Source organism: Squalius cephalus (assembly GCF_949319135.1).
Source record: "Squalius cephalus genome assembly, chromosome: 21".
Lineage (NCBI taxonomy): Eukaryota > Metazoa > Chordata > Actinopteri > Cypriniformes > Leuciscidae > Squalius > Squalius cephalus.
In genome coordinates this window covers 14,029,605-14,056,423 of record NC_137142.1, presented here as the reverse complement: position 1 = coordinate 14,056,423, position 26,819 = coordinate 14,029,605, and the positions used below count along the sequence as shown (strand labels likewise).

Sequence of the window (26,819 nt, the reverse complement as noted above, 5' to 3'; positions counted from 1 at the left end):
CTAAAGAGATCTTTTGGCTCATTTTGTTTGTTTCAATTCTCTGATTGGTGTAATTTTCTGTACAGCATCATGGGTAATGGAGTTTTTCATCATGAATTCCGATGTTAAACACAATAATGTCAGCTGACGGCTTTAACAGGAGCAAATACTATCAATTACCAACCTTGTAGCTCATATTAAGGCTGTCTTTAAAGGTTTATAAGTTATCATTAAAAATCTATTTCCCTATGGAGAAAATGAGAATTTACTTCTGGAACCCGTCTGTTGCACTCTATAGACCTTATGTAGCCCCGCCCCTTTTCAGCGCTGCGCTCGTTGTCTTTTGACTTCCGGTCTGTATTTTCACAGCGATTTTGCGTGTTTATTAATGAACGACTCATTTTAAAATCTTCCCGGTCGACTGACATTTGTTTTATCATCTGCTTTAAATATTACAGTCCTCATGATAACTTTCGTTAACTTTACATTAAGTAGATCCACTTCAAAAGCTAATTACTCCTGGACAGCAATGCCATAGAAATATACAGAGCGACCGCAAAACGGAAGTTAAAAGACAATATTCTAAAGATGGCGGCGCCCTCGTTTCTCTGGCGCATAAGGTCTATAGGCTGTAAGGGTCTAGCGGTGCACGCAAAATCACCCTCCATCTGAGTAGGTAATGCATTTGACATTTACATTTTCATTTAGTCATTTAGCAAAGCTTTTATCCAAAGCGACTTACAAATTAGGACTAAATTAAGCAAGTCATCATGAAGAGGCAAAAACAACGCAAGAAGTGCTCAAAATACGAAGTTCGGGCATTATTCAGAGTAGCATAAGCCCGATAAGTGAGGTTTTAAAGGGAAAGGGAAGAGTTTTTTTTTTTTTTTGCGGTTAAGTGCTCACGGAAGAGATGGGTTTTCAGTTGTCTTTTGAATGTTGTCAGGGATTCTGCATTCCGGATGAGGGTGGGGAGAGCGGTTCCACCAGAATGGAACTGTGAATGAGAATGTTCTGGAAAGTGATTTTGTGGCTTTCTGTGATGGAACCACAAGACGTCGCTCTTTGACCGATCGTAGGCTTCTGGTAGGGGTGTAGACTCGTAGGAGTGAGTGAAAGTAGGAGGGAGCTGAGCCTGTGATAGATCTGTAAGCAAGCGTCAATGCCTTGAACTTGATACGAGCAGCGAGAGGTAGCCAGTGCAGAGAGATGAACAGAGGAGTGACGTGGGCCCTCTTGGGCTCGTTGAAGACAAGACGAGCTGCAGCGTTCTAGATCATCTGTAGAGGTTTGGTTGCACATGATGGAAGTCCAGCCAGAAGAGCATTGCAGTAGTCTAAACTGTCTTTCTAAACTGTCTTTCTAAACTGTTTTAATTATTTTTAGTTCTTTCTTGTTTCTTTATTTTAAACTGTTTTGTATATTCTTATTTCTTCTGATTATTTTTAATAGTATGTAAAGCACTTTGAATTACCATTGTGTATGAAATGTGCTATATAAATAAACTTGCCTTGCCTTGCCTTGCCTAGTCAAGCCTAGAAATGACCAGGGCCTGGACGAGAAGTTGTGTTGCATGCTCAGTAAGGCCTGATCTTCCTGATGTTGTGCAGTGCAAACCTGCATGATCGAGCTGTCTTTGAAATGTGATCTGTGAAGGTCAGCTGGTTATCAAACGTTACTCCAAGATTTCTGACCGACCTTGATGGGGTGATTGATGATGATTCTAGCTGGATAGTGAAGTCGTGTTGTAGAGATGGATTGGCAGGGAGGACGAGAAGCTCAGTCTTTGCCAGGTTGAGCTGCAGGTGATGTTCCTTCATCCATGTCGAGATATCCGCCAGACAGCTTGAGACCCGTGCAGCTACTGTGGGATCATCTGGTTGAAATGAGAGGAAGAGCTGTATGTCATCAGCATAGCAGTGGTAGGAGAAACCGTGTGCCTGTATGATGTGTCCCAGTGACGTGGTGTAGATGGAGAAGAGGAGGGGACCAAGAACTGAACCCTGAGGAACCCTTGTGGTCAGTTGATGTGCTCTGGATACCTCGCCTCTCCATGCGACCCTGAAGGACCTACCTGTGAGATAGGACTCAAACCAGTGGAGTGAAGTTCCTGTGATGCCCAGTGATGAGAGGCTGGACAGAAGGATCTGATGATTCACAGTGTCGAAGGCAGCAGACAGATCCAGGAGAATGAGGACTGAAGATTTGGAAGCAGCTTTTGCGATCCGTAGGGCTTCTGTGACCGACAGTAATGCAGTCTCAGTTGAATGCCCTTTCTTGAAGCCAGATTGGTTGACATCCAGCTGGTTGTTTAGAGACAAGAAGGATGTTACTTGGTTGAAAACAGCTCTTTCAAGTGTTTTCGCAATGAATGGTAGGAGAGAGATAGGTCTGTAATTCTCTACAAATGATGTGTTTAGTGTTGGTTTTTTAAGCAGTGGAGTTACCCGAGCCTGCTTGAATGCTGTAGGGAAAGTGCCAGTATGGAGGGATGAGTTGATGATGTGTGTGAGTGCTGGTAGAAGTGTGGGAGAGATGGCTTGTAGAAGGTGTGAGGGGATGGGGTCTAGAGGGCAGGTGGTAGGATGACTGGAGAGGAGAAGTGTAGATACTTCTTCCTCGGTTAGCGGAGAGAAGGAGGGGAGAGGGTTATTGGCTGTGGAAGGGGTTGGTCTGGGTTCCTGTGTGTGTGGAGCTGAGAACTGACTGCTGATAGTTGTTGTTTTGTTGGTGAAGAAGTTCGCAAAAACGTCAGCAGTTAAAGAGGAGGTGGGTGGTGGTGGAGGTGGACAGAGGAGAGAGTTGAATGTCTTGAAGAGTGATCGTGTGTTGGATGAGCTGTTGATCTTGTTGTGGAAGTATGAAGATTTTGCAGCATGAACATCAACAGAAAAGGAAGAGAGGAGAGATTTATACATACTCAGGTCAGATGTGTCTTTTGATTTGCGCCATTTCCTCTCCACTGCCCTGAGTTCGGTCCGGTGTTCACGAAGAACCTCAGACAACCAGGGGTTAGAGGGAGTAGTGCGTGCTGGCCTGGAGGAGAGAGGGCAGATATTGTCTAGAGAAGAGGTTAGAGTGGAGCATAAGGTATCCGTTGCGGTATTCCCATCCAGAGATGAAAATTGTGAGGGTGGGGGAAGAGAAGATGACACGGCAGAGGAAAGATGAGAGGGAGAAAGTGAGTGCAGGTTTCGCCTGAAAGTGACTGGTGGTGGCGTTGGTGGTGCAGGGGTAGAGAGTTGTAGACTGAAAGTAATGAGGAAATGATCTGAAACATGGAGAGGTCTCACCAAAATGTTGTCTGTGATGCAGTTGCTTGTGTAAACCAGGTCCAGTTGGTTGCCTGATTTGTGAGTACCTGTGGTGATGAGTCGTTTGAGATCGAAAGAGGCTAGGAGAGAGATGAAGTCTGTTGCATGCGGCTTTTCGAGATGAATGTTGAAGTCACCGAAGACTAGAAGTGGGGTGCCGTCCTCAGGGAAAGAGGACAGCAGCACATCCAGCTCCTCTACGAAGTTACCCAGCTGACCTGGGGGGCGATAAATGACTACAATATGGATCTTATTGGGAGTTGTAAGTGTAATAGCATGATATTCAAATGAGTTGTTGTTGCATAGAGAAGAGAGCGCTGAGTATTTCCAGTTGTTAGAAATGAGAAGCCCTGTACCCCCACCCCTCCCAGACTGGCGAGGGGAGTGAGAGAAAGAGAAATTGCTAGAGAGAGCAGCAGGGGTTGCTGAGTCTTCTGGACGAATCCAGGTCTCAGTCAAGCCCAGGATACTAAGAGTAAAATGAGATGCAAAGGCTGGAATAAAGTCAGCTTTATTGACCGCTGACTGACAATTCCATAGACCCACGGAAAGAGAGAGAGGTGTGTGTGAGGATGAGAGAATGGGACGCAGATTAGCAGTATTGTGCTGCCTTTTGCGCGTGATGAAAGGGCGTTGCCGAGAGATAACAGGAATGTATTGAAAGCACATGTTGAGTAAGGTGAAAAATAAGATAAAAAGTGGGAAGGGAAAGGGAAAAGGAGATACTTAAGTGCCTTTCTGGTGTCCTTGCTCGGTGGAGTCGCGCAGGTAGAGTCGCTGGTCTTTACCCGAGTCGGTCTTCACACGAGGAGGCTGAACACGAGAGCTGAACGCTTCCGCTGACGCTTCCGCGACAACGCGCTAATTACATAGATATAGATATAATGATTTCACCGCTTGAGTGAGGACAGCTGTTTCGTCCGGCAATTAAGTCAATAAAGCGAAAATGGTCCAAATCGAAACTGCTAGGAGCCAATACTTAAGTGCAATTAAACTGCAATAATAATTTTCACACGCGGCTGTTTATTAATGTAGCAACGCGTCTAAATAAAATACAGAATTATGTGAAGTTAAAAATTAAAAATAAGCAGAGAATCGAAGATAGGCTTACCTTGAGTCAAATACAACACTGAAATAACAGGAGAACTGAGTATTCTGAAAAACCACTTGCGCGCTCTTGCCGTGCATCCTCTATGCTGACCGCTGGTCCATAGAGGAAGTTGAACTTGAAGTTTGAAGTTGAACTTACTTTGCGATCATTTAAAAAGTATGTTCTATATAGTATGAATGTGTGTAGTATGAATGTAATTCGGACGTACTACATCCGCCATGCTATCATTAACACATAACCTACCAGCATTAGTTACGTCACTTCACCTCCATTTATAAATCCTCTCCCATGGCCTCAGGGGATAGTAACGTGTCCATCGAATGCACACTTCAGTAGAAGGTCATCCGGGGACTTTTTGCCTATTTTTTTGTCGAATACTATGAATTCTGACATAGGCCTACTACTCTGTTCGCATACTGTATAGTAAGGAAGAATTCAATTCTGTATTCGATTTCGGACGCAGGTCTAGCTGGTTAGCATGTTCAAGTTAGCCCCTGCTGGTTGATTCCGTAACTACAACATCTTGCAGTAATAATATTTATTTAAATTTTTTGTTTACAGTTTAGTAATTTTATGTGCTTTTGTCAGTTTTATTAGTTTTTGTTTTTGCTTTTTATATTTCTGTTTAGCTTTATTTTCCAGTATTAGTTTTAGTAATTTTGTTTCAGTTAGGTGCCAAGGCAGCATTTCTAATTTTTTTAAGTTTAAGTTTTATTGACAATTTTTTTAAATATTTTATTTTAGCTTTATATTCCAATTAACCAAAATTATTTTTAATAGTTTTAGTTAAAGAGGACCTTTTATGCCTTTTAACATTTGTAACGTGTGTGTAATGTTGCTGTTGGAGCATGAAAAAGGTCTGCAAAGTTACAAAGAACTAAGTCACTAAGTCACATAGAGTTATTCTCTATATCAGTAAGCACTGTTTCTATACTCCCTCGATTGTAGTCTTGAGTTTTCTTCTGTGAAAATACCCGTCACAATATTCCTCATTTAAATAATTCCTGCCCAAGGCATACGCAGCAAAAAAAAAAAAAAACATTTTTTTTTTCTGAAATACGCTTAAAGCTGTTGACCAATCACAGCACACTGGTCCTGCCGACCAATCAGAGCGCATTGAGCTTTTCGGAATTTGACAAAGGGCATACAGTAATGGGTCCCCTTTAACAATAACAACACTGGTTGTCATTCGTGACATCATTTCCTGCATTTCACGTGGGTTTAGTGGCTAACTCGAACTGACTCAAAACCTCTTGGGAGCAAAACTGAGCTCCCATGACCAAATATGGTAGAATTTGAACCGAGATTTTCGACAACTGGCCCACCTTTCCCCCCTTTATACCATCTCTGGATGAGTCAAAGGTTCAAACGGGTGCAGATCATCGGGAGGAAGTTCACTGGCCTATTTTCACTTTCATTCACGTCACTGTCTTCTCAAATGGCACGACTGTGTGTTTGGAGGGTGTTGGACCCCTCATTGAGAATTTTTGTTATGAGACCCCTCTATTCTCTTCCCCCCCGCCGCCTCCCTGCTTTGTTCATGGATGGCTGTCTGTCTCTTTTGGTGGTGCAACAGTGCCATCTAGCAGGAAAGGAAGTTTCTCGGTCCTCTCCGTTTCATACTTTTCCATCTCTTTTATGGCAGGGGCTGAGGGAAACACAATTCAGTGGGCACGGTGATGGCTTTAAGCTCTCCTCATCAGGAGCCTGGGAATAGAGAGGAGGAGAGAGAGTGTTAGACATTGATGGGGGTGTGGATGAAAGCAGATGGTTGTGGATGCTTTCACAAAGTGCCGCCCGCTTTAGAAACGCAGGCTAGATTGCATTTCTTTTTTGCTCGGCTGCTGTAATCCAGCAGGAGAATTTGATACAGAGATGTTCCCTGAGGAGCCAGTGGGAGCCGTGATGCGAGAGAGGAGCAGAGATAGATGGGAAAGCAAGGGGAGAGTGGTTTTGGAATACAATGAGAGGTATTTCTCAACAGAGCCCTCTCAGAAGAGATGGAGAGAGAGAGAGAGAGGAATAAGAGAATGAGAGATCCAGAGGTTCACGGCTTTGATGAGTTTGGAGAGAAAATGGTCATTTGTAAATCCACCGAGCTCTTTCACTCTACTTTCGACTGAATAGCTGGAAAAGTTGGGCCATTAAAGCAGCCAAATAATTTCATTCCGCTAATGCAGTTTGGGAGCAGTCTATGAAAAATAGTGCGGTTTAGCTATCTATATGTATGAGGGTTTACTTTGGGGACCAAAAAAAAAGTGCCTAGACGTTTATTAAATCTGACAGAATCACCTTTGGAGACTTTCTCAGATGGAAAACAAAATTGAGAAGCTAATTTTGTGTATGTATAATGTGTGTGTGTGTTGGTGTGTATGTATGTACTGTATGTAAAATTAACCATCAGATTATTTTTATGTCCTGTGACACCTTTTCCCCCAAACTTTTTCTCACTTTACATTTTCACAGGGAGCCACAGGCAGACCTGGAGACAGAGGCACTAAAGGAGAACGGGTACGATTTTCATATTATGTTTTGATGGATCACATACAATATAAAAGTTTATCAGTGTGATCATTTGTGTGCCAGAATCCATTTTTATGTGTCAGAATACACCTGTTCAATGATGTTTTCAACTTCTGAATATATATTAATTATGTTTTTTAAAACTTTTTGTTACCCAAGTCAAAATCACTGTAGTGTAACTAGGAATCCATAGCCAATGTGACAAGAAAACCATAAAAAATAAAATATCACAAAAAAGAAAACATACCACTTATCAAAGTAAACACATTTAAAATGTATACCTCTATTAATGACTAAAAATCTCTAAGCTGCATGTAGATCCCCTTCTTTTCATCATGCATTGAATGTAATACAGCCAAAGTCTATTATCAGTTAAGGTGAAGGAAGCTCCCAATAGCCAGCTTGTGTTCTTTGTGTTGTGATGTTATTTATATTCTGGCTGTGGTTTTGCAGGGAGATCAGGGGATTTCAGGAGAGAGAGGAGTCCAGGGAGAAAGAGGGAAACCTGGAGACAGAGGGCCCATTGGTCCTCAGGGGCCGCCTGGTGAGAAAGGAGAACCAGGCTCACCTGGATCTTCAACAACACCGGGGACCGTCAATCTGTTGGTATGCACAATATCCCACTGTTACAAGCCATAGAGACAGAATATAGTATTTGTGAAATCAAAGTTTTAAAACACTTTCCATTTTGAAAGACTTCACTACACTTATGGAAAGCTTTGAGGTTGGCTTTCTTTAGGACTCTGCTAATGCTGAGATATTTACACTACTATTCAAAGGTTCGCGGTCAGTAAGATTTTCTTTTTTTTTTTTTTGGTGGGGAAATAAACTGGTTATAAATTTGGTTATATTAAATATGTTTTTTTTATCTTATTTTACCCATAATTATGATAGTTGACTTGTAAATCTCGTATCTCACACACTTTACACCTGTGAGCAGCTGCATAAAGACACACCTGCTTTGGATTGGAATCTGAAGATGGTTAAATACCCTTTTAAGTACACTTCGCAGCGCGCTTATGGTTGAATGGAACCATATACCCTTAAATAAGGCACTATTTGAGGGAAAGCCATTTGAAGTGGTGTCTGAAACCATAGTGGACGTACAGAGTGCCCTTCCAGCGCACTCAGTGTCCGAATTCACTCACTCGCTTTCATTCACTCCCTCTATAAGTGAACTATATTAGTGGAGTAATGTAGGGAATAGTAAATGAAGGGGTATGGGGGAGATTTCGGACACAACCATTCAAAATTGGGAACCTCTGTAATGTATTATATATTTGCCAGCAAATGTAACATTTTAACTGCATATATAGTATATTTTAATATAATTTCCAAAATGTCCATTGTTTCCTCTGGGAAATATTTGTTGATTTTGTTATTATTTACATAGGTATTTTAAAATGAATATTTACTGGCAAGTTATGCTTTCTTAATATTAACAGTTTCATACATTATAAAAAATCATGATGAAAATGTGTGTATCATATATGATAGAGCCGGTATTTGAAGTATATATATATTTTTAATAATCATTTACATTTTTACATTAAAATTTAAATTATTTTTAAAAAGTATATATATAGAATTACTGTCTATCGCAGGACTTTTATATGCGGATGTAGGCAGGGCCGCACCCACCATTGAGGTTCTCGAGGTCAGGACCTCCGTAATTTTTCCGTGCATATAATCAAGGTTGTAAAATAATTGCCTAATGTTAACTCTACTTTGATGCTGCTATGATATTGCATATCGCCACGATAACCGACTTCGTCTGAGCTGTTTTAGGGGCCGTTCGCATGTTTGCGCTCTCACGTTCGTTATTTTAAATGTAGATGCGCGAAAAGTGCGCCCAAATAGAGAGCGACGCCGTAGCAACGTTCGCTTGTTTTCCCAGACAAGGTGAAAAAATAAATAAAATCAAAGTAGGCTTTAGGGCTTTATATTCACAGAAGGTGCGAGCCGAGCGCGAATTCCAGCGCGACGCTTCATGGCACGCTTTCAGTTAACGGTCTTAAAGTGCGAGTCTGGCCTTCGAGATGTAAGTAGCTAAACCAAACAACTGTTGAGGATAAAACTATTAAACGAGTAACAGAAACAATCAGTTTGCAAAGACTGTATCAATCAAAGCTCAGCTTTGGGAGACAGCGAGAAGAAGAAAGAGAGAATGTGATGGAGATGAGAGAGGAAGGGCAGGTATTGCATACTGTGCCCATGAGATTAACATTATTACAATGTATTCCTATTTCACACATATAATGCCATAATAGTTGTATTGGATAAATATTAATATTTGTATATGGTCCTTTGGTGCTGCAGTGATATTGCATATCGCTATAACCGACTTCATCTGAGCTGCTTTAGGGGCCGTTCACATGTTTGCGCTCTCACGTTCGTTATTTTTATTTTTACACAGAATCCGATCCATTCGCCAACTTAACAATGTTTTATTACCTCGTGTAGTATTGAGAAAAATAACATACAACCTTTTTTTTGTTTAGTCGTTTTCTCAATGTAGTCATTTAAAACATAAGAATAATAATGGTAGACCTGTAAAAATAAATTCAATAAAACATAGAGAGTGATAATGTAAAATAGTTGTGACAATCATTACTCCAGTAACTTTTTTTTAGTGTAGGTTTTTTTTTTAAGTCAATTTCTTAAGACATAGGCTACCTTAAGTGAACATTAAGCTGTTAAACACTTAGAAAACAATTGAATAAAACAAGGATGTAAAAAGTAACATAACATTAACACTGTCGTAAAAACTCATTGGCGACTCTCCCCCCTCCCATCTTCTCCCGCTGGTCATGTGCATTTGTTTTCAAAGAAGCCGGCGAACGCACAGAGCCATGTCCACTGAGGCATGTATGATACACAGAAGGCTAATATATAAATGAATGTGTGCAGTGCCGTAAAGCAATTTGTTACATCTCAAGACCTGATATCATCCAATACTTCCTGACACGGCCCGTCGTTGCAAAGGTGGTTTTTCTGCTCAGAGGCGCTAGGGGGAAGCGAGACGGCCACCATTCAACCTGAAAAAAGTCATATAACCATTCCAATGACTGCGAAGCTATTCAGTTAAGGTAAATTAAGCTAAAAAAAAACTGAATGTGTTTTAATAAAATGTGACATTAACTTACATGTGATGAACTCTGCTGCCCTCTTGTGTAAGATTTTTATAGCCACCAAATTGACACATATTTACCATAGACTAAAAAATGATGGACGACGCCCCTTCGCTCTCTTCCATTGGTGAGAACTGAACATAGACAGTAAAAGAAATGGACACAACGACCCCATTGGATTCAACGGAGAAAAGTGAAGTCAATTAGAAACACTCACTTCCTGATGGCTGAGCGTACTGCACAGACTCAAACTGAGATTGATGACGTAGATGTGACGTGAGCAACCTGTCTGTCTTCTAGTAGCTGTGCCAAGAGAAATCTGAATCATTCCCTCCCGAAACTTGCAGAGACGGAGAGCGTGAGTAGGAAGTGTCCATGAGCTAGGAGCAGGAGCAACTTTTGCTAATTATTCTGATGAATTATTTTGTAATTTTGCCTCCACGTCCCCCCGATTGCCCGCAAGCTTCTCCTCCTGTCTCTACGGTAATTTCTCTACTGTGCGACAGAGAGTCGCGTGGTTATGATGCAATCGTTAACCTATTTTTACAAAAACTGCTTCTACGGGGCCATAACGTAAGATACAAGGTAATGGAGCCTTTTATACATTTTCGTGTTTCTTTAGAAATAAATAATGGACAAATAGAGTCTTTAAACGCCTCAGATGTGAAGTTATTCACTGTCAAAGTGACGCCAAAATGAATGGGAGTCAATGGCATGCTAACAGCAGGTGATGGTCTGCTAATCAATGGCGGCGCCCGGGGAAGCTTCAGTTTCCGGCTGAGGGATACCCCCTTGGAACTGAAGCCGCCAGTGTCCCGATATGGGCTGACATCTTGGGACTTGAGTCTGCACAGTAGCGATCTCGGGACCAGACCTGCGCAGTAGTGAGCAGGAAGTAAAGCCGCGAAATCAACGCCCCGCCCTCACTCTCGCAGAATGCACTCTCCCTGCACTTTTTTAAGTGGCCTGTGTCTGCTCCGTTCCTCCGTTCTGCTCCAATTTTGATGTCTGTTGATTGCAGTACGACAAGAGGACCTTATGACCTTTACTAGGACCAGTCACCGGGGGGGCGATCGAGACGTTTTGGCTTCACTTTTCAGGCCTTATGCGGCACGCTTCAATTACCAAACATATCTCAAGGTCTTTTTATTAATTTAATTAATAAACTAATTATGTAAAACTATTGTCAGTGCACTACAAATAAACTGGTTCTATGCCTTTACTTTACTTTATTAATAAAACCTATTTAAAAAAATACAAGGCTTAAGTAATTTATTTTCCTTTGGTGGTACAGCCTGAGACATGCACAAGCCTTCTGCATTTTTGTTTTGCTTTTCCCTCCATTGTACCGAACTCATACCGAACCGTGTATGAACCGAACCGTGACTTCTGTGTACCGTTCCACCCCTAGTATATATATATATATATATATATATATATATATATATATATATATATATATATATATATATATATATAAATTAATACAAATATATATATATATATATATTTGTGTATATATATATATATATATATATATATATAAATATATATATATATATATATTTATGTAATAATTAAAATTAATACAAATATATATATATATATATATATATATATATGTGTGTGTGTGTGTATTAATTTAAATTATTTTTAGAACATATTTTGTTGAAGGTTTCAATAGCGTGGTTAAAAATAAATAATAATTAAAATTTGTTCCTATTATTTCATATATTCGTGTGTCAGGCTTTTGCAAGGTTAAAGAATTCACATCAGCAGAGATTTACAGCAATAAAGCAACAGCTAATCATTGGTTTGTGATGCGAGTTGACATTGAAGCAATTTGAAGTCACATCAGTGCTACTCCATGAAAATACAATTTGACTCAAGACAAGTACATCCCATTTGAAAACAGATTTTCAGAAGCTGTGGTCAAATAAACTTTAGGGCCTTCAGCAGCACGAACACCCACTACAATCAACTGTGCTGCTACTCCATAACCTCCAGCAATAAACCCTGTCAGTGACTGCACACTCTTCTAGAGGTGGAGCACATCTTTGACCTCAGTAAAGATCCGGTTGCTGGCTTTTCTCCCAATCTGCACCAGCCTCTTGGCCCCCATCCCGAATCCATAACCGCGGGGTCACCCCACGCTGTTCAGAGGGCAACCGTCATTGATTGCTTTGTTGTGCATAACACACGCGTGAACACTCCAGAATAAATAATTAGTAGCTCTGCATAACAATAATTACCCACACATGTTCACAAACCCATTAGCCTCTGAAAAGCGCAGGATGCAGCAAATAGCCGCCCGCTGCGATGCCTATATCCAACGCTCAGACCCAATCAAACAAACTCACGGGAGGGAATCTTTAGGAGTGTATAGTGTGTGTGTGGCGGGGGTGGAAGGATATAGTAGCATCAGGAGCTCTTCTCAACTCTATCTCTGTAAACCACACACACACAGAGCAACAAACATTAATGTTCTTTGAAGGAGAGCTGTTGTTATGGCGAGGTTGTGTGGGTTTTAAAGGAAAAGTTCTGTTATTATTTATCCAATCCTCATGTTGTTCCAAATCTTGCTTTTTTATATAATGAAAATGAATGAGAACAAGAGCTGTGAAGCTTAAAAAAAGACACAAAAGCAATAAAACTGGCAAAAGAAAGAGTGCTGAACTTGTACGCTATTATTAAAAAGTTTATGGTCAGTAAGATATATATTTTTAAAGAGATTAATACTTTTATTCAGGAAAAAAAAACCCTTATCAAAAAGCGACTAAAGACATTTATAATGTTACAAAAGATTTATATTTCAAATAAATGCTGTGCTTTTGAAATTTCGGTAACACTTTACAATAAGGTCTAATTTTTAACATTAGTTAATATATTAACTAACGTGACCTAACAGTGAGCAATACATTTGTTACAGTATTTATTAGTCTTTGTTAATGTTAGTTAATAAAATACAGCTGTTTAATAAAATGTGATATTAATAGAATTGAATCGAATGTGAATCAAATGTTTCAACATTGATAATCATATGAACATTTCTTGAGCAGCAAATTAATTTAGAAACTTATAACAATTAGATATTAGAATGATTTCTGAAGGATCATGTGACACTGAAGACTGGAGTAATGATGCTGAAAATTTAGCTTTGCCATCACAGGAATGAATTACATTTTAGTGTATTAAGATAGAAAATAGTTAATTTACAACATTGCTCTTTTTGCTGTAGTTATGATCAAATAAATGCAGGCTTAGTGAGCATAAGAGACTTATTTCAAAAACATAGAAAAATCTTACCAACCCCAAACGTCTGTGAGGAACACAATAAAGTTTGAGTCATGAATTGATTTGTGATCTGAATAAACTGAATTACTGAAAAGATTTTTCTTTTCCTTCATGAATCAAACATCACAACTTCCTCTTGAAATCCTTTGAGCGTGCCAAGACGAGCAGTGCGGATATAAAGTGTTCTTTTTTTTTCCGTGAATAGCACCTTTGATTATGTTTGCAAAAAGAAAATTCACCAGAACCCTCTCAAAGCAATCATTAATACTTTTTTTCCCAAGTTCAAATGCATGAAATCAATGATCTAATCATTTTTTATTTATTTTTTTGCATGTTTAGTGCTTTATTGCTACCAACCTTGTAAAATTGCCCTTCCTTGACACTGTCTGCAAATACTTTCTTGTGGAATTCAAAACGATGCATGACGCTTATGTTATAATGTATGGGGGGAAAAAAGAAAAAATTCCTAGCTTTTGTGTGTGCCAGGACTTTTTATGATACTGTGGAAGCATCTGTTCTTTTCTATGCTGTGGTATGTTGGGGTAGTGGGATTTCTGAGAGGGATAAAATAAGACTCCTCAAAATGATTAGGAAGGCTTGCTCAGTACTGAGGTGCTCTCTGCCCTCTGCAGATGTAATTGGGAAAGAAAGGATGGTGAGAAAGTTGTCTTCCATCATGAATCCTAAATCTCACCCCCTCCATGAAACTGGCTCATTTAGCAATAGACTTTTATCCATGTCACTCAAAAGAGAGATTGTGGGCCCTATTTTAATGATCTAAGTGCATGGTCTAAAGTGCACGGCGCAAGTGCACTTAGTTTGACGATGGGAAAAATGGTCGGCGCACCCGGCGCATGGTCTAAAAGGGTTGTCCCTATTCTCTTAATGAGTAATGGGTGTGTTATGGGCGTAACGTGCAATAAACCAATCAGAGTTTCTTTTCCCATTCCCTTTAAAAGCCAGTTGCGCTCGCGCCATGGCGGAATTTGCAAGCGGAAAAATTGAACGCTTCAGAGGAAACGGATCTACTCGTGCACGAGGTTAAAGCGAGCGAGCAGACCATCTACAGGACAAGCCGGATTCCACCATATCTTTATGTAGCTACACAGTAATAATCTTTTACAATGTAATCCTTTTATTTTTAATATTTGGCATGTTTGTGTGCTGCTGCGCATCCCTGTGTGTGTAATAAGCAGTGTACGCGTGTTGTGGACCCGGCTATAGGCACATATTACTAATGCGCTCTTTAAATAAATTAAAAAAAATACTGTGCCATTGACTTCAGACCAGGTTTCAGTTGTTTAAAGGCGCAGTCTATTTCAGTTGCCTCAAAATAGCAACGCGCCAACAATACGCCTTAACACACATTTCAGACTAGCTCGTTTTCAGATGGGCGCAAATGCATTTGTTTTTCAAACAACATGGCGCAGGACGTGAAAATGAAAACTGCGTCGGGCTGAAACTAGCAAAAAACACTTGCGTCGCGCCTGGCGCCGCATTGCGCGTGAATGATAAGGCCCATAGAAACTGCTTAATCAAAGTTGATCATGATTTGTTGTGTACTGTGCTGTTGTGTCAACGCTATCTCACGACCAATTCGTACGAATTCGTACGAGTGATAAAAAAGTGGCGAATTCGTACGACCTCACTCGTACGAATTTGTACGATTTGTCTAAACCCACGTGATGGGTAGGTTTAGGGGCGGGGTCAGGGGTAGGTCATTTGTATGAATTCATACGAATTGGGCAATTCGTAAAATATGTACGATTTAGCAAAAATCGTACGAATTCGTACGAGTGAGGTCGTATGAATTCGTACGAATTAGCCACCTCGTAGAATTAGTACGAATTGCCGTGAGATCAGGCTGGTTGTGTCCAACATGTGTTTGGTTGGTGTAAATGTTTTTGTTTATCTTTATGTATTAAACTTGTAGTATGTGTTGCTGCTGTGACATGAATCAAATGTTGAAGCCCTGACACAAGTCATGTTAAAGGGTAAAGGGTTTTTAGACTGATCGCTGAGATTTTCAACCGCCTGAAAGTGCATTAGCGTTCAGGTTGTGCTCGCGCAGCCCGAGGCACTGAGTGTCGCAGGGACCTCTGAGCGTTTGACTGAATGGCCTTGAACTGGGAAAGGTATGTTTTTGATTAGATGGAAGAGGTTTTTTTTCCTACGAGATTTTCTTCAAAATTCAGGCCTTCTCCCGTGTAGAGCAGTGATCATGAATGGCGGGATGCTTTGAGGAGAGATGGTGATTACGCCATTATGTGTCATCCATCCCTTCGCCTCTGAGAATATTTCTCAGCATGAATAAAACATGAATCACTGCCATTTTGAAGGTGCACTTTTTAATCTGCAAATCATGTTGTGCTGATGTTTGTTTTCCCTCTGTGTCTTCTTTTTTCCACTTTCATTTCTGTTTTCAGGGAGATAGAGCTGCCTTGGAGGAAATTAAAACATTCATCCGAAATGAAGTATTGCGTGTATTTGAAGGTACATCATCTGCCACCACTGAGGTGTTTTCACCAGTAGATGAGGGTTTCGGTTCTTTTCATGTATGTTTGTGACAAAACTTTGTTAAGACATTTAAAAGGCACTTGTCAACATTAACAGTACTGCAAATGAGCTTTTTACCAGATGGGCTTCAAAAACGAGAAAATTCAGCTTTGCCATCACAGGAATAAATTGCATTTGAAAATATATTCAAATAGAAAATGGTTGTTTATAATAGTAACAATATCACTGTTTTTACTGTATTTTTGATCAAATAAATGCAGACTTGGTGAGCATAAAAGACATTAACAGTACTGCAAATTAGCTTTTTACCAGATGGGCTTCAAAAACGAGAACAGTTAAGATAAAGTGGAGTGACTTTTAATGCATTACCAGCTTGTGTTTTAATGTCAGCTACTACAGAACTTCGACCTTAGACTTAAACTAATGTTTCTTGAGCAGCAAATCTGCATATTAGAATTATTTCTGAAGACTGAAGTAATGATGCTGAAAATTCAGCTTTGCCATCGCAGGAATAAATTGCATTTTAAAATATATTCAAATAGAAAATGGTTGTTTTTAATAATAATTATATTTCACAATATCACTGTTTTTTATGGAAGACATTTTCTGAAATCTTTTAATTTCATTCTCAATTTTGTCACATATTTTGCATACAGTTTTCTGTAATGAAATGGTTAATCTGGTTTTAGTTTTCATTTTTATCATTTAATTGATTTATTTAATTTTGGCAGAAGAATGCCTTCCATGGTTTTTACTGTATTTTTGATCAAATAAATGCAGACTTGGTGAGCAGCATAAAAGACATTAAGAGTACTGCAAATGAGCAGTAAATCTATTATAATTTTTTATTCCATATTGTTTATTCCATTTATTTTATTTTTTTATATTTGTATTATTTTTTATTGCAATTTTTTTTTTTATTTGATTTGATTTGAGAGACAATTTGACATTTTGTTAGCTGACAAAAACCATGACTTTAAGATATATGATGTATAATATAATATAATTTTATATAATATAATATGGAATCTTAATTCTGCTTTTTTTTTTTTTTTTCAGAGAGGTTTTCAGACAGTTACTCTTCGCTGCAGAAGACACCAGCAGCTATATTAGCCGCACAGGCTCGACAAGGCCCTCCGGGGCCACCGGGTAATGATGGCTCCCCAGGACCCCCCGGAGAGCCAGGACCTCCAGGCTCCCAAGGTAGGAGCCAAAACCCAAAAGACTAAACATATTATGGACCTCTTTACGCTGCTCCTACGATGATCTTGGCTCACACAAAAACACAGATGCGCAAGACCATGATTTATTTATATGACTCATCCGTTTCCCCAGTATTAAGCTAAGTTTTTTTGCTTGCTTCTCAAGGATTCCAGGTTTTTTCTCTCTCTATCTCTCTCTTGGTGTAAAAGTGTGTGTTTATGTGTATGTATTGTATTTGGATTTACTGTGTCGGCTGCTCCTCAGATGATTGATTGAGTTACGATGAACTGAGCGGGTCGAGGTCATGTTGCTGTTTTGGCCAAGTCAAGCTTTGAACCTCAAGTTTTGATAAAAAAAAAAAAGGAGTCAGCGTCTATTATTTGAGCCAACAGTATCTAGCTCAGAAGACTAGAAAATGAGCAAGACGGTAATGTCCTTCCTACACGCCATGCAAAAAAAAAAATGGCTTCCAAAAATGATTGGAATATTATGCATGAGGGCTTCACAAGAATCTTTCCGGCTACGTCAGAGAAGAAAGAAGGCAGATAGCTGCATGACAAAGTGGCTTATGGTGCCGAGAGCCCTGCGGGACATATGAAGACGGATGAAGAACCGGCCCAGAATAGGTGAATGTAATATCGCCCTGGACAGACTTGTGAGAGCAAGAAAGATAAAGAGAAGTGAGCGGATGGAAAAAAAGCCACGCAATATCTCACTTTGTTGGATTAAACTCCGCAAAAAAAAAACGAAGGGAAGTGAGGAAAATAAGCAATTCTGAACATTCATCAAACACTGGCAACTAATGTCCTTCTCCTCTAGGGTTTCTCATTGATAATGACTTGCAGTTCCCAATCCTGTCTGAGTTCCTATGGACCCTTAACCATTAGGACATGATGCTTTTCAAGATATTAAACTATATGGTGTACATTTGAACTCCTAATAATTGATGTCCATGCAAAGAAAATGCATACTTTGGGCTGTGCTGAGTGCGTATACACATCTGTGAAGATTGTATTATTTATATATAGATTGTGTTGATGCATTTACATGAGCGGAGGAAGCTCTGAAATGCTCATTTCTATCACTTTAATATGTATTTGTGTTGTGTGGCACATTTAACTGTGGATTGTGCTTTTGGAGAATGTTGGAGAGAAATGTTTCTCTGCAGGCACAAGGAAAACAGGGATTTTAACCCTGGTAAATCGTTTTTTTTTTTTTTTTTTTTTTTTGGTCAGATGTTGACGTCCACCTCAGTGTGGCTTGACAATGTTTGCGGGTAATATTTCCTCATTATTCCTCGTCATCCTCCGCTGGAGTCTGTCCTCCTTTCGAATCCTCAATTTGGCCACTTTTTTTTTCATGTGATATGCTAAAATATATCACTATGAAGACAAATATCTCCGCGATCTTGGATGCTCTACACGTCCGAGTCACATTAATTCCACTCAGGGTCAGTTTTCTCGCTAGTTAAACTAAAGAGAATCTGCAACATTAATACGTCTTTGTAGGTGTTGCTCAAGAACGCCTCCAAATGCTGGTGTTGAATTGAAATGCTTATGCTTTTTTATGTCATTTTTGTGCCTTTTTTGGATGCCGTTTAACTTTTACTTATTTGTATTTATTTCAAATATATTCTTAAAATGCATATTGTTTCTTAAAATGCACATGAACCACATATATATGGTTCATGCGATTTGAGAGTCGTATAACATCATAACCTCTAAAACTACTTATGCAACTGTTTTACAAAGCTCAAGTGTAATCAGCCATGCTTTTGTATAACAGATTTTTTTGGGATAACAATTTTTAATCCCTTTGTAACATTATTTTTTTTTATTTTTTTTCATTTAAAGGGTGATGAAAACCTCTAACTTGGTTTCATTAAAATGTATCTAATTGATATTTCACGCTGTATTTCCCTGCATGCCAAGAACATACCCGATTATACTTAATGCTGAGTGAGCAGTTATTATGTGAATAATGTACCAGGATTTTTGATAATCTCAATGCAACATGTTTTTTTTTAACTGACTGGTGGTTTATATGAGCAAATTTCATGGAAATACAATGCCATTTAATGTTGAATTAAATGTAAAGACATTTCTATAATGTTTTCGTTCTCATTTGTATATCTCCACAAGGTTTAGACTTTTTTCTTTCTGAGTATGAACAATGCTTTTAAATGTAAGATCTTAGCAGGGCAAGTATTGTATTGCAGCTCCCCCTGCCTTATATTTGTGCAGTATGAACTCCCTCCTCGAGCAGGAGTTTGTATTGCAGTTGTTGTGAGGAAGCCATGATGTGATGCCACAGGTAGAGTCATGTCCTTCATTGGAATGCCATTGCATTGGATGAATGCATCTGAAGGTGTCGACACACTTTAGTTAGTTAGTTAGCTAGTTAGTGTGTTTGCTTGTGTAAATTAGTACCGGTCACACTGACGATTACTGCATTATTTGGCATCTCTTGGGTATTTTCTTTATTAACACCTACTGTGTTTCTCTTTCTGGCTTGGCGGCCTTAAAGGAAACGCATTACTGCATGTGTGTTTTGACTGGAGGCAGTTTTCTGCATGCTATTAGAAGATGATCTTATGAATGGTTTCTTACTGAGTGTGTGAAAACAAAACTAAAAGATCAGCATCAGCTAATGCGTTTTTGTTTGTTCGTTTCGCCTGCCCGCTGTGTGTGACATGCCGTCCAGCACTGTCAGCGTTTGTGGTGCTCTTTAAATACTTTGAAAGCGTGTTTCTGATAGATGGATTTGTCATTACTCTTGAAGGGCTTAGAAAACTGTATGAGAATAGTTGTGTAATACAACAAATTTGGACAGGGTTTTATGTACCGTTTCCGGCGGTTTCCAACTAACTTTTAAGGATGCACTTCTATGGAAATGTAAAGTCTGAGATTATCTGAATCTAGAACAGAATTGTTTGGATGTTATGTCTCAGCTAAACCAAGATCCGTCAATGCTTTTTCAAAGATGGTAAAGATGGAATAAAGTGAAAAGGATTATAATAAAATCATCACATGACCATTACTCCCCCCTGTTTAGATATATAAAGACTAAATATATGTATTCTACATCTGACATTTGGGTTTGTGTGTGTTTTACCCCTGCAGGGTATCGAGGGCAGAAAGGAGAACGAGGTCAAATGGGTTTGGGAATTCCAGGAGCTCCAGGCCCAACTGGCCCACCAGGTACAGGTTTTTTTTATTTATAAAATAAATTTTACTTTTACGTTAAATTACTTTTTTTTAATATCGAAATAAAAAATATTGTTCAGCAAGAACACATTAAGTTGATCAAAAATTATAGTAAAAATATATAATATTATAAAAATAATGATTTCTATTTCAACACTGTAAAAAAATTCTAACCTCCCCAACTCAAAATTTTATAAAATTTAATTTCCAGAATTTCACTTGGACCAATTGAAAAATTTAGATGTGACCAGTCACTAGAAAATTTTGAGTTGGGGAGGTTAGAAATTTTTTACAGTGAAGTAATTGAGGTTCTTTTCAGCTTTCTATTCATCCAAAAATCCCGAACAAAAAAAAACATTAATCATAATTTTCACAAAAATATGAATGACCTGTAATAAGAAATGTTTCTTGAGCAGTAAATCAGCATATTAGAATGATTACTGAAGGATCATGTGACATTGAAGACTAGAGTAATGATGCTGAAAATTCAGCTTTGCATCACAGGAATAAATTACATTTTTAAATATATTTAAATAGAAAGCAGCTATTTAAAATAGGAATAATATTTCACAATATTACTGTTTTTACTGTATTTTTGAACCAATAAATGCAGCCTTGATGAGCAAAGGAGACTCCTTTCAAAAACATAAAAACAATCTTACTGACCCCACACTTTTGAACTTGAGTGCAAGTCCTTTGTATTTCAGCTCTAGACATTTCAGAATGTTTTTTTCCAATAGGCTTCCATAAGAGCATTAGCTTAAACACGCTTTAATCTTTGTTTTTACAAAATGAGCCTGGAATAAATTGAATTATTTTCTTTGGTAATTGACCACATGCATCAGATACTGCTAATGGACCTTGCAATGTATTTAACCCAGAATATTCCTTAAATGCATGAGCCGTGACGCTACGTAATGAGTAGAGATAATTAAAAAAAACAAATGATCTTGTTTTTGGTTATCACTTTTAAGAGTGAGAGGTACATTATCTCTTACATAACAGTTGTTTTTTGAGTTGTAAGGATGGACAAGCTAGATCAAACTCTGTCATGTAGAACAATAGAAACGTTGCTTTGTGTTTTTGCTGGGGTCCAGAAAGGCCCTCGTTGCTTGAAAATACATTTCCCTGATGGCCGTACTTTACACTTTTAACACTCTTGACATCTGCAACACCCAGATAGCAGCAATTGTTTAAATTGGTGCTTTAATGTTTAACTTTTTAAAAGCTCGGGCAGATAATGGCTCTAAGCTAAACTAATGACTATGGCATTCTTTAATGAACGGCTCTTTTATCGAGGTACAAAGAGCTCACTGATTGTTCTTCAAGTGAAAAAATACAAAGGAGACTTCTAACTGTGGCTTTTTTATAATTACACGGCACACCGTTATCATTGTGTGCTGTGATTTCCCTCTTCTTTTCCTCCGCTGTTAAAGGGTAACAAGCTCATGAATTTTTTTTTATTGTGTTTATATTGTGAAATATTCTGTTGTGACCACTCTATGCTAAATCAACAACACTCCAGCAACATAGCGATGGATTTCACAGGCATTTTCTAGTTTCGAGCAAACTGCCTGTTCTTGATTTGTCTACAGGTTCACCAGGAATGGGATTCCAGGGGCCTTCAGGTTCCCCAGGGCCCCAAGGTCCACATGGAAGATGTAACCCCAGTGACTGCTTCCATCCTCACGCCAGACGGGATGGGTAGAATCCGACGCATCCTCATCAAACCTGATAAGATCCTGGAAACCAATGAACCAGCTCATCTACATAAGCTTCAAATCCTATTAAAAACAAATGTAGGATCCCTGCTGGAGGAGAAGACTCGAGCAAACTTCGCCCCCGTAGAGCAGCCATTGACTGGTGATGTCATTTCATTTCATCATTTATCTCCGTTTCATTTCCTATATTTGTGACCAATGCATTTACTCATTTCCCATGTTTTGTCGGTATGGTGTGAGAATTCAAGTCCCGTCGTTACACTAATCGCAATGGACAGGTTTATCTGAGGCGGTGAATGCAGGTGAAATGAGAATTTTTACGTGCATTCGCTTATTTTCTTCAGGCTGATGTGAAAGTCGAGTTTTAATTAAATTGTGATGGCGCTATGCAATCTAATATAGAACATATGATAACAAGCATTAAGTTAATGTAAATAACAGGCGTTTTAACTGTCTTTCAAACATTTAATTTTGGGGGGGGGGGGGGTGCTTTTAAAGAAGTGTATTTTCCAGCCCTGCTTTTGTGAAGGGAGTTAGTGTCATGTTTATCACCTCAGATGCACTGATGTTACATACAATAATTAAACAGTAAATAAATCATAAAATAACTTAATATATAAATAAGTATTTTTTTTATATATCCGTTTATTATTTTGTAGTATTTATTTATTATTTTATTTAATAATCACAAATAAATGTATTAAAAAAATACATATCATATAATTTCTTGTTAAATTTTTTTTAATTTTTTTTTATTAGATTTTGAATTCCAGACCTTCAATGTGGCATCAGGCTTTTATGTTCTTTTCTTTCTTTCATTTTTGACCAAACACAGCAAAGATAAGAGATTAGAGAAATAACACTAGTGATCTCTCTGTGTTGGCCAGTGCTGGTGAGGTGAAAACTGCTCATGACATTGATATGCTTTAATTGTTTACAGGGAAATAAGCGCTGTTCCTTTTTTTTTTTTTGACCGTTTAAACACCCTTATACCGGTGTTGTATGTATATTTTGTTCTGTACTCGGTTTGTTATTTTCCAAAGAAAAGATGTGGAGTGCTTTTAAATATATTTATCTTTGCATTTGAATTTATTTATCTCTCATTTCTTTTGCTTTGTATGGAAAGCGTCCTTCCATGTTACTTGAATATTTTTATAAGACATATTTGTCAATTTCATGTTCACAGTTTAACATATGGCAAACCTTTTAACATCAAACTTTGTACATTTTTTTTTGTTCATGGGCAGCAATGTGTCTTGACCGTGTTTCTGTGTAATTTAGTTGTATAATTTTGCAAGGATTGTAGTCCAGGGTGAATTATTTATTTATTTGATAGATATCATTAATATGGTGATCCAGAATCAGTAAGGTAAGATAACTGAAGGCGCATTCGAGTCGAGTCATTGAACAGAGCATGTGAGCGACGCTCAATATTCTGCTCAAGCGTTCCCGGCCCAAGCAAACGCCCGACATGGGAACGAATCCTGCACCGACAAGCGCGCAGAATTTTGTTTTTGAACGTTTTCACGGTAGCTCTGTATATTTCTATGACATTGCTGTGGAAAAGTAATTAGCTAGTGAAGTGGATTTACTTATTGTAGAGTTAATGACTGTTATCATGAGCATTGTAAAGTTTGAATCAGATGTCATAACAAATGTCATTAGACCGGGAGGATTTTTAAATCGAGCAGTTCTTTCATAAATCCGTAAGATCTTACCTTCATGCTGTGGAAATACTAACCGGAAGAAGTCCGAACACGACGAGAGCAACGCTGAAAAGGGGCGGAGCTACATAAGGTTTATACTACAGGGCTGTTGAATCTGATTGGTTGACGAACGTGGGTGTGCAATTATTTTCAGGGAAACGCACTGCTAAAGTAGTTCCAGGCAGGTCTTGACCGCATTACAGTTCCATATCACTCCGCCAAATGCTTTCAGTTATTTCAAAGGTACTTACAGACTACAACAGCAAAAGAACCAAAACCCACAGTGACACTGACCGAGCAAATAAATATAGTAAATAATAGGTTAAAAACGACGAATTATTTCCATGTTTTTTGCCACAAAATTATGTTTTATTATGTACAGAAAGAAAATATAATGCGAGCACAAAACTTAACTCCAGCATTCGTGAGACAGCTTTTCACCTCGACGAGAAATATTGTCACGTTAATATCGCGAGATCTCGTCACACACCCAATATTTACATATTCATGTAAACACCGCTCACATTTGTGTGGAAGCTTGTTTCCGCCACGGAATAAAAAAATAAAAAGATCATTGTGAGGTTTTTTTTTTTTGGGGGGGGGGGGGGGGGTTCACAATTTTTTTTGTAATTGCGAGTTTATATCTCACAATTCTGACTTTATGACACAATTGAGAGTTTAAATCTCACAATTCTGAGAAAAGAAGTCAGAATTGGGTGAAAAAAAGTTGCAAAAGAGAATTGCAAGATATAAACTCGCAATAGCAAGAAAAAGTCAATTACGAGTTTATATTTTGCAATTTTGATTTTGTAACTCGCAATTGAGGTTTTCTCGCAATTGCGAGTTTACAACACAATAGAGAGTTTAAATCTCACAATTCTGTGAAAAGAAGTCAAAATTGCAAGATTTAAACTCGCAATTGCAAGAAAGTCAATTGGAGTTTGTATCTTGCAATTCTGACGTTATAACTCGCAACTGCAAATTTATATCTCGTAATTCTGAGAAAGAAGTCAGAATTGCGAGATGTAAACTCGCCATCGCGAGAAAAAAGTCAGCATAACCTTTTATATTTTATATTCAGTCGCGGAAACAAGCTTCCATACAAGCCATTTAGATGAATATTAGGGGTGAGATCTCACGATATTAACGTTATTTCTCGTTGAGGTGAAAAAAAAATCGTTTTATTCCGTGGCGGAAAAAAGGGATGTTCGCTAACAGTTTCGAAGGTATTTATTTTGTTTTTTTACCCCTAAACAATGAACGAAAAAAGAACTTTGCTGTTATTATATCACAAAATGAATCTTTGCTAACTCAGTTTCTCCACTCTCCCTTTCAATTTCTTCTCATTTTTTCTTAACTACTCTGCGTTAATTTATGTATAAGCTTCATTAAAACAATATTTGAACTCATTAACCTCAGACCTATTTCACGTATCCTCAAACCAGCAAGTCAGTAAGGGATTTCTGGGTTGAGCGAGCGGCCCTGAGCGGAGTCTTATTACATAGCACTCCGCTCACATGCTCTGTCACTGAATCTTTTGACTTCACACATCTGCACATCTGCTTCTGTTCAGAAGATGAAAGTATACTGGAGTCATGTGGGTGGATGACAGTTTTGTGACGTTCTGCTTTTGCTGTGTTTGTGCTGCTTTTTTCCCGTTCCATCTTACTCTTCCTAGTCCTCCATTACATCTTTCTTTACGTTTGACAAAGCAAACCCTTATTAGGTTTTTGCTGTTTTACTGTTTTAATTTGATGCTTTTTTATATATAAATGTAATGTACCAGATTACCTCTGCTGAGAGTTCAAATATTGATGGATCAGGTCATAAGGCTCTTTTTGTTAGAGATCAGTGAACTGCTTGTCTGAAATCCTTCCAAGTAAGCATCTCAGAATTCATATTTACCTTTAATAGTACAGTTGTTTTGTCAATTTTATTTATCATAAAAAACATATTTGCATTGTTTTTCAGTCAACCCACAGATGTTTAGTTTACAGAAATGGGCTGTAAAGAAATTGATGACATGTAGCATGAATACAATATTTTTTCTCAAGGGCTAAAACTGTGGACTTACTTGAAGGACAGTCTTAAGACAAAACACCACATCTACCTGATATGCACTGCATCACCAACTCAATATCTGGAAGATATAACATGGTTCTGTTCTCAATAGAATGAATGCTCATTGTGGTCAGATTTTTTGTGCTTGGTCTTGTTGATGCATTTGGTTTGCATATTTATATAATTGTACATTGTTTTAATAAATGTACTTAATTTAACATTCATTGTGAAACAGTAGTGTCTTGCGTATCTCTTAATATTTTTTTCTGAAAATTTTCAATGTCAAATTTAATTAAACACTATATACTGTATGAGGGATAAAAAGTTCAGTTCATTTCAAATGGTAGGCAGAAGATAACTTGCCTTTGCAGACTGTTATATATTAAACTATGAATGTACTAACACGTTTGATTCTTAAGTTCAGTTAGAAAAGTATTGTGGTGTCATGTATAATATTTGTTGTTAATAATTTAACTTTATTGGTTGTTTCTCATACTTGTGTGACTTAATGTCATATTGCAATACCTTTAATATTTTCTGTGGGTAATGTGCTATACAAGGATTTATTATATTGTTTGCAGTTTTATCCTTTGCTTGGTGTTTTCAGGATGCTCAGACTTTCAGCATTCCACTCATATTGTTGTCGTTTGGAATGTTGAGTGCATGAGATATGCGTATGTACAGTGGAATTAAAAAAGAATTTGGAGACTTAAAGGAATAGTTCACAATTCTGTCATCATTTACTCACCCTCAAGTTGTTTCAAACCTGTATGAATTTCTTTCTTCTGTTGAACACAAAGAAAGATATTTTGAAGAATGTCAGTAACCAGACACTAACAGTTGATGGACCCTATTGACTTTTTTTCTGAAGTCAATGGGATCCATCAACTGTTTAGTTACCTACATTCTTCAAATTATCTTCCTTTGTGTTCAGCAGAAGAAAGAAATTCATACAGGTTTGAAACAACTTGAGGGTGAGTAAATGATGGCAGAATTGACATTTTTAAGTGAACTATTCCTTTAAATTTTTCTCAAAATGTTTTGGTTTTTAAT

General features: G+C 38.1%; 1 protein-coding gene across 2 annotated transcripts in view; it reads left to right on the top strand.

Annotated features, from left to right (window-relative positions):
- Window positions 1-22,494, top strand: part of LOC307148711 (uncharacterized protein) — a 176,058-nt gene extending 153,564 nt beyond the window's left edge. For both annotated transcript variants that reach the window (XM_079854427.1, XM_079854426.1), the window contains 6 exons: window positions 6,871-6,915; window positions 7,381-7,533; window positions 15,779-15,845; window positions 16,929-17,072; window positions 20,195-20,272; window positions 21,874-22,494. In XM_079854427.1, the coding sequence (XP_079710553.1) occupies window positions 6,871-6,915; window positions 7,381-7,533; window positions 15,779-15,845; window positions 16,929-17,072; window positions 20,195-20,272; window positions 21,874-21,986 (600 nt within the window). In that variant the 3' untranslated portion in view covers window positions 21,987-22,494. The remainder of the gene's footprint in view (window positions 1-6,870; window positions 6,916-7,380; window positions 7,534-15,778; window positions 15,846-16,928; window positions 17,073-20,194; window positions 20,273-21,873) is intronic.
- Window positions 22,495-26,819: the final 4,325 nt, after the last annotated feature.